The 14973-nt window shown below is 39.7% G+C and overlaps 1 protein-coding gene across 3 annotated transcripts in view; it reads left to right on the forward strand.

Annotated features, from left to right (window-relative positions):
* The window catches only part of WASHC4 (WASH complex subunit 4), an 86456-nt gene that overhangs the window by 41986 nt on the left and 29497 nt on the right, over positions 1 to 14973 (forward strand). For all 3 annotated transcript variants that reach the window (XM_069099391.1, XM_069099392.1, XM_069099393.1), the window contains exons 8-17: positions 295 to 377; positions 4947 to 4989; positions 5532 to 5635; positions 6559 to 6679; positions 9991 to 10114; positions 10697 to 10824; positions 11365 to 11525; positions 12401 to 12527; positions 13791 to 13916; positions 14253 to 14360. In XM_069099391.1, the coding sequence (XP_068955492.1) occupies positions 295 to 377; positions 4947 to 4989; positions 5532 to 5635; positions 6559 to 6679; positions 9991 to 10114; positions 10697 to 10824; positions 11365 to 11525; positions 12401 to 12527; positions 13791 to 13916; positions 14253 to 14360 (1125 nt within the window). The remainder of the gene's footprint in view (positions 1 to 294; positions 378 to 4946; positions 4990 to 5531; positions 5636 to 6558; positions 6680 to 9990; positions 10115 to 10696; positions 10825 to 11364; positions 11526 to 12400; positions 12528 to 13790; positions 13917 to 14252; positions 14361 to 14973) is intronic.

Raw genomic sequence — 14973 nt, forward strand, 5'->3', positions numbered from 1 at the left:
GCCCCTAGGTGGTGGCGTGAACTTAACATCTTTTAAAGTGTCTTAAGCTTTCTTCCTTTTGGCTTAAAGTTTTGACCAAACTGGTCCCTTGTGAGTAGTGGTTTTATTGGTTTCAAGGAGCATGTAAAGAGGTAAAGAGTGCAGGTTGCTGGAGAGGATTTATTGCCTGAGCGTGATGATTAACTGTCTTGTTAATGGAGGTTGTCTGATTTTGATTTTGTGTATCATCAAGTTCAGTTTAAAAAATCTTTACAGAAAACAGCTATGTAACATGTACTCCATTTGTCATTTCAGGAACTCTCTTGTTTTGTTACAAGGTGCTATGAAGTAGTGATGAATGTCGTCCATCAATTGGCAGCCCTTTACATCAATAACAAGTAACAATTTTCAGAAATACTCTTGCTTTTTTATTATAGACAATCAAATGTTGTTTATCTGCAATTCCATCTCATTAACAGAATTAGATCTTGCTGCGTTTGAGTTAGACTCTGAACAGTCATCTCTGAGGTTTGTTTCTAATGTTGGTTAAATTCAAATGAATCCAGACCTTACATGAGAAAATTAGCCTTTGCTCCAACTTCTAGGCCTTCTGTTCTTTTCTCACTCTTCCAGGCTTACAGGAACGAGACAGGGTAGAACTTGGGTTTCTTAGGTTTCCATACAGATTTAGGCCTAGTTTTGGAGAATAACTCAGAATTGTAGAACACTTTATAGTTTGCAAAGCAGTTTTCACAAGTATGATCACCTTTCACTCTCATAGTAGCTTAGTAGGGAGAGAGATAGGACAGAAGTTGGCCTGATTTCACCTAGTAAGTTGGTGACAGTTGCAGGATGAGTGCCCATTCTCCTGGCTCCTGATCCACTGTGCTTTCCACCTTATTGTACTGCCTCTGACTTTTCCCTCCTTGTGATCAGAAGGTACTAGTAATGTTAATTCCTATTCTTTACCCTGCAGGGAGATAATTGTTTTATGTTTTTCATTTATGAATATGAATTCTTGCTAGTGACCCAATGTCAGCAAGGCATAGATTCTTAGATTCATAGAATGTTAGAGTTGAAATGATTCATAGAAGTCATCTAGTACAATTATCCTCATTTTACAAATGAGGAAAATGAGGCCCTCAGCAGCTTAGTGATTTCCTAAATTCTCATAGCTAATCAGTCACTGAGCCAGTATTAAAAACCAGGTCTCCTTATGTGCTATCCCCCAAGACACATTTTTCTTTTCTTTTTTTTTCTTAATTTATTAATTAATATTTTATTTTTCAAATGCTTTATTAACTTCTGATTTACATCATTCATTTCCACCAGATTTTGAGTTACAAATTTTCTCCCCGTTTTTCCCCTACCTACCACCCCAAAATAGCAGTCCCACAGGATATCCCCTCCTCCAGTCTGCTCTCTCCCATATTTTCTCCTATACACCTTTCGACTTTTCCAGTGGATCTCTATGCCCCAGGGCCTGTATATCTTATTTCCCAATTACATGTAAAATAGTGTATATATATATATATATATGTATATATCTCTGAATATTTGATTTTAAAACTTTGAATTCCAGATTCATTTCCTTCCTCCCTTGTCACCCACCCTTACTGGGAAGATAAGCAGTTCAGTATAGGTTGTACATGTGTGGCTAATGCAAAACAATAACATAGTATATATATTGTAAAAGACTGACTATATTTCCGTCCCTCCTATCCCACCTCCCACTTGTTCTATTCTCTACTTTGGTCCCGTCCCTTTTCAAAAGTGGGTGCTTCCAACTTCCCTTCCCCCATCCTGCCCACCCTTCCATCATCCACCCTCTCATCCCCTTCCCTTCCTACTCTCCTGGAGGGTGAGATACCCTATTTAGTGTGTATTTCATTCCCTCCTCAAGCCAAATTCAATGGGAATAAGGTTGACCCATTCCCTTTTGCCTTCTTGTTCTTCCCCTCCATTGTAACCATTTTCCCTTGCCTATTCTATATGACATAGTTTACCCCATTGTCTCTCCCCATCTCCTCTCATTATATTCCTCTCTCACTTCTTAATGTCACCATTTAAGTATCATCCCTTCCTGTTAAATTGGTTCTGTGCCCTCTGTCTGTGTATACCTGTAAACATATATACACACATTCACATATGTATTCATATACCCTCATATATAGACATATATATTTCTATTCCCTTCAACTACTGAGAAAAGTTTCATCAGTTACAATTATTGTTTTTCCATGTAGGAATGTTAATAGTTCAACTTTGATAAGTTCCTTATGATTTCTTTTCCCTGTTTGCCTTCTCATGCTTCTCTTGCTTCTTGTATCTGAATGTCATATTTTCTATTCAACTCTGGTTTTTTCAGCAAGAATGCTTGAAAGTCCTCTATTCCACTGAATGACCGTATTTTCTCCTGAAACATGATACTCAGTTTTGCTGGGTAGGTGATTCTTGGTTTTAATCCCAGCTCCTTTGCCCGCTGGAATATCATATTCCAAGCCCTTCAATCCCTCAGTGTAGAAGCTGCCAGATCCAGGGTCATCCTGATTGTGTTTCCACAATATTCAAATTGTTTCTTCCTGGCTGCTTGTAATATTCTCTCCTTAATCTGGGAATTCTGGAACCTGGCTATAATATTCCTAGGAGTTTTCTTTTTGGGATCTTTTTCAGGAGGTGATTGGTGGATTCTTTCAACCTCTATTTTGCCCTCTGGTTCTAAAACATCAGGGCAGTTTTCCTTGAGAATTTCTTGGAGGATGATTTCTAGGTTCTTACTTTGATCATGGCTTTCAGTAGTCCAATAATTTTTAAATTATCTCTCCTGGATCTATTTTCCAGGTCAGTGTTTTTTCCCATGAGATATTTCACATTGCCTTCTATTCTTTCATTTGTTTGTATCTTTTCAACAGCATCTTGATTTGTCATAAAGTCTTTAGCTTCCATTTTCTCCAATCTAATTCTGAAGCAATGATTCTCCTCAGTGAGCTTTTGAGATTCTTTTTCCATCTGGCAAATTTGGCTTTTTAAGGCATTCTTCTCCTCATTGCCTTTTTGAGCCTCTTTTGCCATTTGAGTTAGTCTATTTTTTTTTTTTTTTAAGCAATTGGGGTTAAGTAACTTGCTCAAGGTTACACGGCCAATTATTTCTGGGTGTGGTGCTGAGTGTCTGAGCCCGGGATTCGATCTCCAGGTCGTCCCAACACTGGAACCGGTGCTCTTACTCGCTGAGCCACCTGGTCGCCCCTAGTTAGTCTATTTTTTAAGGTGTGATTATCCTCAGTCAGGCTATTGACTCTCATTTCGTAGTTTTCTTGCATTGTTCTCATTTTTCTTCCCAATTTTTCCTCCACTTCTCTTATCTGCTTCTTAAGGTCCTCTATGCCTTGTAACCAGCTCGTATTTTCCTTTGAAGCTTTTGGTGCAGGAGTTCTGACCTCACTGTCTTCCTCCTGTTCCATGCTTTCCTCCTTTTTGTCCCCAAAATAGGAGTGTAATGTTGGAATCTTCTGTCTGCTTTGTTTCCTTTGCCTTGTCATGTTGCCCCTCAGTCACTTGACCCCTGGGCTTTTTGTTACAGTAGGACTCTGCCACCAGACAGGGGAGCTTTCATCCCAAACACTGGGGTTTTGTCAGCTGCTGGAGTTATTAGATGGGTGCCCTCTCTGAGGTCTCCACACTCTCTGGCAAGCTGGTCATGCACCCCAGGACCTCCACCCTAGACCACAATCCAGATCCAAGCAGTTTAAAGCAAGAGCGATTACCCCTCAGACTGGTGGTTGGTCCCCCTACACTCTGTAGGCCAGGAGCTGAAGCTGCCACGGGGTGCTGGCTGGCTCTCTCAGCGGCTTCTTGCCCTGGGTGCAAAAGCCATGCACTTCCACTTACTGGGTCCCAAAGTCCAGACTGCACTGACCTCTCACTTTGTCCTTCACATGTATGTGTTGATAATTCTGGAAACGGCCACAGCTACTGCTGATCTGGAGTCCCTCCGGCCAGCAGCTGGTCAGGCCCGCCCTGGGGCTAAAGCCTTGGCATAGGGCTGGGCTCAGCTCTCAGAGCACTGCGCTGGCTGCTTGCTGCCAGCCTGCCGGGCTGTCCTCAGCAGGAGGTTAGCTTCTCTGTGTCATTTTGTGGGTTCTGCAGCTCCAAAATTTGTTCAGAGTTCCCTTTTTGCATGCATTGGGGAAGGTCAAACCACATTTTTCTTGTCTGTTATTGTTGTTCAGTTGTGCAGTTGTGTTTAACTTATTGTGACCCCCTGGACCACAGTATTCCAGGCCCTTTTATCTTCCCCCTAAATCCCAAAGTCTGTCCAAGCTCATGTTCACTGCTTCCATGACACTCATCTATCCATCTCCTTCTCTGCCCTCCCCTTCTTCTTTTGCTTTCAATCTTTTCCAACATCAGGGTCTTTTCCAATGAGTCCTGTCTTCTCATTATGTGGCCATAGTATTTAAACTTTTTATTTGATCTTCCAGTGAATAACGTGAATTAATTTCTTTAATTATTATTATTAATGTTATCAGTTTAAGAAACCCAAGTTCTATCCTGTCTCATTTCTGTAAGCCTGGAAGAGTGAGAAAAGAACGGAAGGCCTATCAGTCTTATTGACTGATTTGACCTTCTTGATGTTCAAGGGATTCTTGAAAGTCTTCTCTAGCACCATGGTTCAAAAGCATCGATTCTGTAGCATTCAACTTTCCTAATAATCCAGTGCTCACAGGCATACATTACTGGTCTACTAGTCCAAGTATTCATAAAATAGCTTCTCACATGGAAAACTGGGTTTGATGACGATGGTGGCTGGTTTGATCGCATTAACTCATAGTGATTATTGTTAAGACTTAAGAGAGAAACGCATATTAAAATTAGTGAGAGCCATCTACTGCTCCACTATCTTGAAATAGGAACAAGTCATAAAAAGCCAGCTAGTGTTTGACAAGGTTCTGTTTTATTTCTTGTAGGATTGCCCCCAAAATTATAGAAACAACTGGAGTTCATTTTCAGGTAAGAATGCTTTAAATTGAGTGAAAAAATCACCACATTTGTGTTCTAAATTTTATTTTTGTTTACAGTAAATTTTTATTATTAAAAGAAAGGGAAGAAATTGTATAAGGTGAACCCAGCAAATTAAAAAAACTCTGAATATGTAGAGAGTATTCTATGCCTTTTGAACCACGGTTGCAGAAGCCAACTTGACTGTTTACTAAAATGCCACTGTCTTGGTTTATTAGGGTGCCTTTTATCTTTGAAATAAAATACTAATAATGCCACTTGAGTGCCTTATGGACCCTGAGCTGGTTGCCCAGTAGTGGCAAGGCTATCCATGACTTATGCCAGATCTCTATTGTGAGATATGTGAAAGCCAAGGAAGCCAAGCCTAGGGGTGTATCCAGTGGCAGAATGTTCCTTCTTCTCAAAACTAACTGGCCCATGAGAGGATCAAAACCACTATCACTTACCTGTGCCTTCAGCCACTCAACTGTTCTTTTGTAATTCTAAAGTCTTGTGGCTGCTGGAAGTGATAATCACTGCAGCTTTTTTGACAGACTATGTATGAGCACCTGGGAGAGCTCCTGACAGTTTTGCTCACGCTGGATGTTATTGTTGAGAATCATGCCACCTTGAAAGACCATTGGACAATGTATAAAAGGTGAGCAAATGTGGCTCTTTTCTGCTTTCCAGTGTTGGTGGGTCTCTATTTAATTGACAGATGAGTGAAAATTTAACATGGAATACCATGTCTGAAAATGATGTAATTTGGAATATACTTGTGAAGGTCCAAGTGAAAGTGGTGTTCAACTGCTTTGTATTTATTCTCTTCATGTTTACTCTGTAGGTGCATGTTTTGTGCTTGTGGTCTCCCCTTGCTGGGATGTGAACTCACTGAGAGCAGGGATTGTTTCATTCTGCTGTTCCTAGAACCTAGGGAAGGGAAGGAAAAGGAATAAGCATTTATACAGGGCCTGCTGTGTGCTAGGCGCTGTGCTAAGTGCTCTTAACAAATATTATCTCCTCTTACCTTGGTACATTGTAGGTGTTTAATAAATGCTTGTTGATTGGTTGGTTGAAGATTTCTATGTAAAGTAATCTTCTGGTGAATCCTTTGGTTCAAAAGAATAATCACCTCCATTTTATCCTTACCATTCATCTAGATTTTCATATTTTGAAGCAAGGCATACCTCTTTTAATAAGATAAAAATAAAACAAAAGGAAGAAATATATTTAGGCCAGTTCCAGTATAATATTAATTCTAATAAACAGTAATTGAATTGAATTGGGCTATGTCAGAGTGGTAGTTTTACTGTTGGCTTGGTTTTTATTTATTTCACATCTGTCTACTTATTTTGATATTGTTTAATGAACTTAAGCTTTTCGGGGAACAAACCTAAGACAAAGTGAGTTGAATTTATTAGGACCATTCATGTTCACATAGCCAAATGTAGAGGATCAGCTAAGAGTTTTACCTTCCAAGTTTTATTTTTTTGCCTTTTGGGGTAGAATTTTAACTTTACATATAAAGAACTTAAGTAGATTTAAGATGTACTAGTAATAACCAGGATTCTCTTAATAAAGGTTATTGAAGTCTGTCCACCACAATCCATCAAAGTTTGGGATCCAGGAAGAAAAACTGAAACCATTTGAGAAGTTTTTACAAAAACTAGAAGGACAGTTACTTGATGGAATGATATTCCAGGTAAATTAAATAATACTCTTGGATTACTATAGAATACAGATTTCATAATAGATGAAAATATATCTTTGAGGTTTGTTAATCAAGAATCATCTTAACACTCAGACCGTTTACCTTGCACAGACCCTTTATTTGACATACAAGGAAACTGAGGCTCAGTTGACTTGTCTCAGGTTGCAGAATTAAAGCCCAGGCCCTTTGATCATGGAGTTCAATGGCCTTTGTATCCCACTGTGCTGTCTCTGCAGTGTGACTTAAAATTTGTCAGTCACTCATCTCAAAATCTTAATGAAATAATTGCATGAAATTCTGTCTTGATAGGTTCATTTTGTAAGTGCTTTTACTTCTCTATAAATGATGACCACACTATAATTTCACTGATTTACTACTTATTAATACAATATTTACAGTAATTCAGAGGGGTATTTAATGAATGCATTTTCTAGCATTCATGATAATTCTTATATTGAATGACTTTAGAAAAAAATTTCTATTGATAGGTTTTGGTTTTTGATCACCTACATTTATCAGTCTGTTTCTTCTCCCCAGCCTAGAGACCCATCCCTTTTAACCAAGAATAGCCGCCCCTTCCCTCTCCCTCCTCCCCCCCCTCTGCCCCATACTTTGGCAGGACCATAACCAACATATTTTCTGAGTCCAGTATTTATTTAGTGCCACAGCCACTATCTCTTCTTTAGGGCCAGATTTGTTCATTATAACTCAATACCATTTGGTTTATATTCTTTTGTTCTTCGTGTTTATGTGGTTATAGTCACATCGAGTCTTTTTTTGGTTCTTCCTTTGGCATCATCCCATGTCTTCCCAGATCATATTCCTTGTTTCTTAGAGCACAGGAACATTCTTGTGTTGTTTATTTTAAAAAGAATTTGCTAAATAAAGAAACTTTATGATGTAAAAATCTTTTCGGAGTAGCTAATATTTAAGCTAGTTGAAAGGATAAAGTGTTTTTAAGTCCTTTCGGTGACTTCATAAGTAGAATATTGTGGAATAGCTGGGTGTGTAGTGGATAGAGCTCTAGACCTGGAGTCAGAAAGACCGGAGTTCAAATCTAACCTCAGACACTTAGCTAGCTGTGTGACCCAGGGCAAGTCATTTAACCCTGTTTGCCTCAGTTCCTCATCTATAAAATGAGCTGGAGAAGGAAATGGCAAACTCCTGCAGCATCTTTGCCAAGAAAACCCTAGATGGGGTCACAGAGAGTTGCATGTGACTGAAAATGACTGAATGTGAATCTGGATGACATGAGTGTATATTAATGAGAGAAGTGGTGATGTCCAATAGCAAAATATACTGTTTTATTCCCTTGTTAAGGAATAAAATGTTATTTAGGTTAATTTTTCTATAAGGAACATATAATATTCTTTTTGTTTTGTTTTGGTTTTTTGAGGGCAATTGGGGTTAAGTGACTTGCGGCTAGTAAGTGTGTCAAGTGTCTGAGGGCGGATTTGAACTCAGGTCCTCCTGACTCCAGGGCTGGTGCTTTATTCACTGTACCACCTAGCTGCCCCTAACATATAATACTCCTTTTAGTCTAATACATTTTTAAAAATTACAGTTATCCTTTCCACATTGTGACTTTCCCCATTGTGGTTTTGATACAGCGTGGTTTGGCATAAATCAGATGGGAATTTGGGGGCACTTTTCAGAAGCTGCAGACAACACAGAAGTTTAGAAACTCAGAAATGCATAAAATATATGCATAGCATTGTATAACATCAACATAATTTATCTTTTAATACCATAATAATTCAGACTTCTTCTCTGTACGACAAGAAGGCCAAAGAATTGTATGTGGATTTTCCAGCTCTCAGGGCCACCATAGTCCTAACCCTGTGGAAGAAAATTTTAATTTTCTTCTGAATTTAAACACCAAATATCAAGTAACATAATATTTGTAAAGAATTATTTAGCACAGTGCCTAGCACATAATAGGGGCTATAAAATACTTATTCCCTTCCCTTCCTCTTGGAAACAGAGTATTTGCATATATGTAAAACTGAAAAAGAGAATTGTGCTTGAAAGTGCAGGTCTCAGGGCAGGTAAGTGGCACAGTGAATAGAGCACGGGCCCTGGAGTCAGAAGGACCTGAGTTCAAATTCGGTCTCAGACCCTTGACACTTACTAGCTGAGTGACCTTAGGCAAGTCACTTAACCCCAATTGTCCTGCCTTCCCCCCCTAAAAAAAAAAGTGCAGGTCTCTTGGTACATTTGGAGTGTAAGATAAGATCAGTCTCTAGCTTTCAGAGCTCTCCTGTTCGACCTTCCTTCTGATCCTCCTTCTGTTCTTTTCAGATGCCTGTGACCCTCTTTTCTTTCTGTTCTTTCACTACTCTATCTCTATTCCCTTTTTTCCTCCCTCCATGTTGGAAAAAAAGAAGAAAAATGCATCTGTAACATATAACGCGTAATTTGTATGCTTATCCTTTGGAATAGTTCAGTCATGGCTTTTAATGTTAAATTCATGTAGCTAAACCTATGATGCTGCTTAAAAACTGCATTATTTACTAGTTAAATCTGATGTGATCACTCTTAGTTTGTTGTACATTTCTTTTACATTGTACCTAAGTGAGCAGGGAAAACAACTTTAAGACTGAAAAACAAAATAAGATTTACTTTAGAAAAACCTAGAATAATATGGAAAATGTTTTCTGTTGCTTTAATAAATGTCATAGTAGCCAGAAAAAAAAAAATCATCCCCCAGTGGTAAACCTTCTGGTGCTTTGCCTCTTGAGGGCTTAGCGAGACTGGTCCTCAGCCACCTCATCCTGGAAGCCTTTCCCACTGGGCAGAACCTGCCTGAGCTGGTGCTGTGCTGGCATTGCCTTTCCAGTATGGTCTGTGTCCCCACGAGCCATCAGAGGAGGCCTTCTTCTCTTGGGCCACCTAGGCCTTACTTGGTGTATGGATAGAGGATTAACTTCAGTTTTATTGTACCTCAGACCATACTGTTTGTATTGAGGCCGGGTGGGGAACCTGGAGCCTCAAAGTCATGTCGGGCCCTCTAGGTCCTCAAATGCTGCTGCACCCATGTGACCTTGAGGCTACCTGTGGTTTGAGGAATCATTCTGTATAGTAAGTTCTGTGTAGTATAATATATGAACTATATGTTGTTCTATATAGTATATTATATGAACATGTTTGATTTTTTCAAAATTCTTTGTTATATGGCATTTAAATTTGTAACACATTTAAATGGTGAATTTAGGATGTGATTATATACTAGATTCTTTTGCCTTTGTATTGTGATCTCCTAATCAGTGGGTCTGATTTTGTTGTGAATGTTTCCTTTCTAGGCCTGTATAGAGCAACAGTTTGATTCCCTTAATGGAGGAGTGTCTGTATCAAAGAATAGCACTTTTGCTGAAGAATTTGCACATAGCATACGCACAATTTTTGCAAACGTAGAAGCCAAACTCGGTAATGCAAAGTCCCCACTGATTTTATTGTTTATCAGATTGGCCTTTTCTACAGAGGCAGCCTAGAGTATTGGGCCTGAAGTCAGGAAGATCTGGGCTCAAATCGAGCTTCTCTACTGGCATTCATGTCATCCCTGCAACTGGGGAAGTTGAGGCTAGTGCATCCCTTGAGCTTGGGAGTCCTGAGCTAGTGGCGGGTGGATAAAAGCTTATGAAATGCTCTAAATTCTGCACCCCTGTGGGAGCTCCTGGAAGTGGGGGCGGGGGGAAAGGAACACTCTTCCCAGGGAGGGTTGATCCAATTGAAGTAGAGAATAGAGCAGGTCAAAGTTTCTGTACTGAGCGGCAGTGGTGTTCTGCTGCTACACGTCCAGGTTGAGTGAGATAGGGAGACCCAGACTGAACAAAACAAAAAAAGAAAGAACTCTATTAAGCCTTAGGTCAGGTTGCTATCTGCATTAGTGTAAGGAGTTTCCACATTTGGAAAGATGAATCACAGATCTTATATATGCTTCCTGGAGAGTAGATTTAAAGAGGAGTCTTCCCTTCCTCCTCATCTGAAGTTGATCATGGTTTTTTCTAGGTGAACCCTCTGAAATTGACCAGAGAGATAAATATGTTGGAGTCTGTGGACTTTTTGTGTTGCATTTCCAGATTTTTCGGACTATAGATAAAAAATTTTATAAATCTTTACTGGACATTTGTAAGAAGGTAAGAATTTTGTGCTCTTTTTTTCATTTTCAAGTGAAACAGACAAACTAGGTTCAAAAGCATCTGCTTTCTTTTCCTTTCTGACATTTGGTGCATAATTAAAAACAGAGATTTTGGAGCTCATGTCAGATGGACCTTACTGTGGGATTAGGATCTGTCTGTCCATGAGAACTTCCGTATCTCAGCAGTTATTTCTTACACTAATGCAAAGGGGAATGCAGCTAGTCAGTACCCAGGGAATTGCTTCTGTTTTGTGCATCTCTAAATTAGAGTGAGGCTTTTATTATTTTTCTTGTAATTTAGATGGGATTTGATAAGCAGAGAATAGTCAAACCTGGATTACAGTTATCATGATGCTTGACCCCAAGAATGAAGCTGCCAATGGTGTGGCATGGAGGAGTCCTTGTTAAATGTGGTGTTACGTGGTGCCTGCTTTAGGGGTGAATTTTTATGTTCATCGCCCCTGATACTGGTTTTGATCCTATGAACATTGCTACCTAGAGTGCCTGTTAATGTTCCCTTTCACTCTCAACATTTCAGGTACCGGCCATCACTTTAACTGCTAATATGATTTGGTTTGCGGATAACTTTTTGATCCAGAAAATGCCAGCAGCTGCCAAACTCCTTGACAAAAAAAGCCTCCATGCCATTAAAACGCACAGGGACACTTTTCTGCAACAAAAGGCCCAGTCACTTACCAAGTATGTTACCTAAAGTTGCCTAGTAAACAGGAAGATGTCTGCTTCTAGAAGTAATATTGACTCTTCTTAAATTGTGTGGGGAAAAAGAAGACAGCATCAGATTTTAGTTTATTCTTCATTAGAGAATGGCGTTAGCTGTAGGATTTCTCAGAGTAACATGAGTAGAATTTTTAAAACTTTTTATGACTGTTTAAATTGAGTTTAGATTATAAAGATCAATAGATTCTGTGAATTTTTTGATGTTAGTTGAATTAAATAGTATTTTGACTGAGAGAAGTCAGCATTTATGTAGTGCCCCCTATGTGCCGGATACTGTGCTAAGCTCTTTACAAATATTTCTTCATTTGATCCTCACAATAGCTCTGGGAAGTAGGTGCTGTTATTATTCCCATTTTACAGTTCGCAAAACTGAGACAAACAGATTAAGTGACTTGTCCAGAATCGTACAGCTAGTAATTTTAAGTTGGGTCTTCCTGACTGCAGACTCAGTGCTCTATCTACTCTACCAGCTGGCTGCCCTGCCTCCATGTTTAATTTGGACTAATTGACATTTCGCATCTATTGGTTTGTTCTATGGTAGCTTTAAATGTTGACTACTTTGTTTAGTACCCTATAAAAAACCTACTACTTTGGGTAGACTTCTTTTTATCTGTTAAAAAGTGGGAGTAGTTTATTGTTGACTTCATATATGATAACTGATCTCATTATGCTTGTACTCTTACAACTGAATGGTCTTTTATTATTAGAAAATGAATCTTAATCTTGGAATACTAATGTTGTTTAATCTGTAAAATTGAAATAAAATGGATAGTATGCCTCCTCTCAATGTTCTGAGGAAAGATCGCTTCTGAAAACATAATGTTTTTCTTTGTTAGAGATGTACAGTCTTACTACGTCTTTGTTAGCTCATGGATGATGAAAATGGAATCTATTTCATCTAAAGAACAACGAATGGATAAGTTTGCTGAAGACCTCACCAATAGATGCAACGTTTTTATACAGGTAGCATACGTTTTGCCTTCTGTGAAATATTTTGTGAGTTATTTGTCTAAAACTTTTGGAAATTAGATTAATACAAGCCTGGACTTTACCTGGAAAAGTATAGTAACATTTTGTTTGATAAAACAGGCCCAAGCCATGTTGTTTCCTCATCTTGGGAACAGGCGGGTGAGAAGAGGGGATTGTGAAATGGTGTGAACTCTCCTTTCTCTCCCTTTGTCAGCAGCATCTTCAGGCTCTTTCTCTGTCTCTCACAGAGTCTCTGTTCCTTATCCCAGAGCTGTTCATTCTTACTCTGGCTCTCCTGACAGAATGCCTCTGAGATGTACATGCATCTCGTCTCAGGGCTTTGTATGCCCATAATGCACCATGATCTTGATTTGAGGATTTTTGTTTCCCAGAGCTGTTGAAGAGAAAAACCAACTGGAGGCATATTCAGCTCAAAAAATATGTGTTACACATGGCCTTACTCTGCTGGCTTTATTTTTTGAGTTATCAGCCATAAAGATGTTTGACCAGTTTCACAAGTCTCAGGTCCTTGCTTCACAGAGAGGTAGTCTGGAAAAGTGGGAGTTGTGAGATACCTTCTGTGCCCCAGTGGGCCGGGAAAGGGAGAAAAGTCTGGCAGCATTAGTAATGATAAGCAAGCAGATCTATCCTTGAGGGGCCTAGAAGGAAAGAAAGAGATAGGACTGCCAACTCCAGGGGTCTTGCTGGCAGGAGGCCTCTTCAGGCTGAACGCTTCATGTCCAGCCCCCTGCCCCGTCATTAATTTCCTAGCCCCAGTGCTGTTTCTATGCCTGGGCACCAACTGGGAGCATGGAGGGACTCTGTGGGGTTCCTGATCCTGCTGTCTGGCATCTTAGGAGGAGGAGGGGAGAAGACAAGACCCTGGTGGTGCTGAGTGTGGGACTGGGTGCTTGTTTTGGTTTTATTTCTGTGGAAAATGCTTTCCGAGTGTTATGGTTCAGAGAATCACAGAGCTGGAGCTAGAAAGGGCCTTTGAGGCCAGGAGTTCAGCCTGTTCACTTTATCAATAAAGACATTCAGGAAAAGAAAGATTAGGTGACTTGCCCTAGGTCCCACAGGTGATAAGCAGGGGAATTGGGATATGAACTCGAGTCCTCTGACAAGTTTTAACCTGCTTCCCATGTGCCACAATGTAGCAACCTGCTTCACATTAACTTTTGGAAAACCACTCCTGTGTGAGTAGAGCCAGCCCACTCTCCACTGTGTTGTGCTAAAGTAGTATTCTGTTGCTTGCAGGGTTTTTTATATGCATACAGCATTAGCACCATTATTAAGACTACAATGAATCTCCACATGTCCATGCAGAAGCCCATGACCAAAACGTCAGTCAAAGCCTTATGCAGACTCATTGAGCTCCTCAAGGTAAGTTTTAGGATGACATAACTGCTCTGTGACAGATAGCTAGGAGGATCTCAAAGGTTTGAACTCCTTTAAGCTTGTACAGAAATGGATTTCATATAAATACTTACTGGCAATCAGTAGTCTATCCTAGACAAGTTTCTAAATGGCATTTGGCTACATATAAGAGACCAAAAAAGAGATTTATTTCAGTATTTAAGAATTTCAAAATATAAATATCTTTTAATGTATTAAAGTATGAAAATATTGAAATGAATCAGTGAGTCAGTGGAGAAAAATTACTTTGAAAGTCCAATCATACAGTCATGGGAGAGGATTTTTTTCTTTTGTTTCTTAAAGGCAATAGAGCATACGTTTTACAGAAGAAGTATGGTTGTGGCTGATTCTGTTTCGCACATAACCCAGCACCTTCAGCATCAAGCTCTGAATTCTGTTTCTGTGGCCAAGGTACATCATATGTCCTCATCATAAAATCATGTCTTTATTGGCTTGTAGGTGGGTCTTTGTCCTTTAGCTTTTTTCTTAAATGTTTGAGCTAACTCATAGCTGGCCTTCCCAACATATACTCTAAGGTAACACTGCTCTGAGCTGGGTTGAGTTTGCAATGTCAGGTTTAACCTTTTCCTGAGAGTAGAATATGGTGTAACAGCATATTAACAGTCACTTAAAAAGTACAACTGCGTTACAAGGAGGTTTGGGCCTTTAGAGTCATGTTGGTGTAAGTCTGTTCATCACAATGATATGCCCAGGATCAGTGCAGGGAGCACCCAGCAGTGCCTGAGGAATATCAAGCCGTAATGGTTTTGCATTGTCACAAGGAAGGGCTCAGTCTAGTGGGAAGCAATGTGGTGAAATAGAAAAGCACTTATATACCGAGTGTGTGCCAAGCACTGTGTTGAGCCCTGGGGCTTCAAAGATAAAGCACCATAGTGCCTGCTTTTAAAGCTCTTACATTCTGATTTAGGGAAACAATGTGTACCTAAGAGCTCATCTATGAGATGGCACTATGATGAGGCCCAAGGTTCCCAAGGGCGTACACTGGGGAAGGGGAGAGATTAGT

This window comes from Petaurus breviceps, unplaced genomic scaffold (assembly GCF_028583685.1).
Source record: "Petaurus breviceps papuanus isolate PSGF00001 unplaced genomic scaffold, PetGlider_PUasm1.0 379, whole genome shotgun sequence".
In the NCBI taxonomy this organism is placed as follows: Eukaryota; Metazoa; Chordata; class Mammalia; order Diprotodontia; family Petauridae; genus Petaurus; species Petaurus breviceps.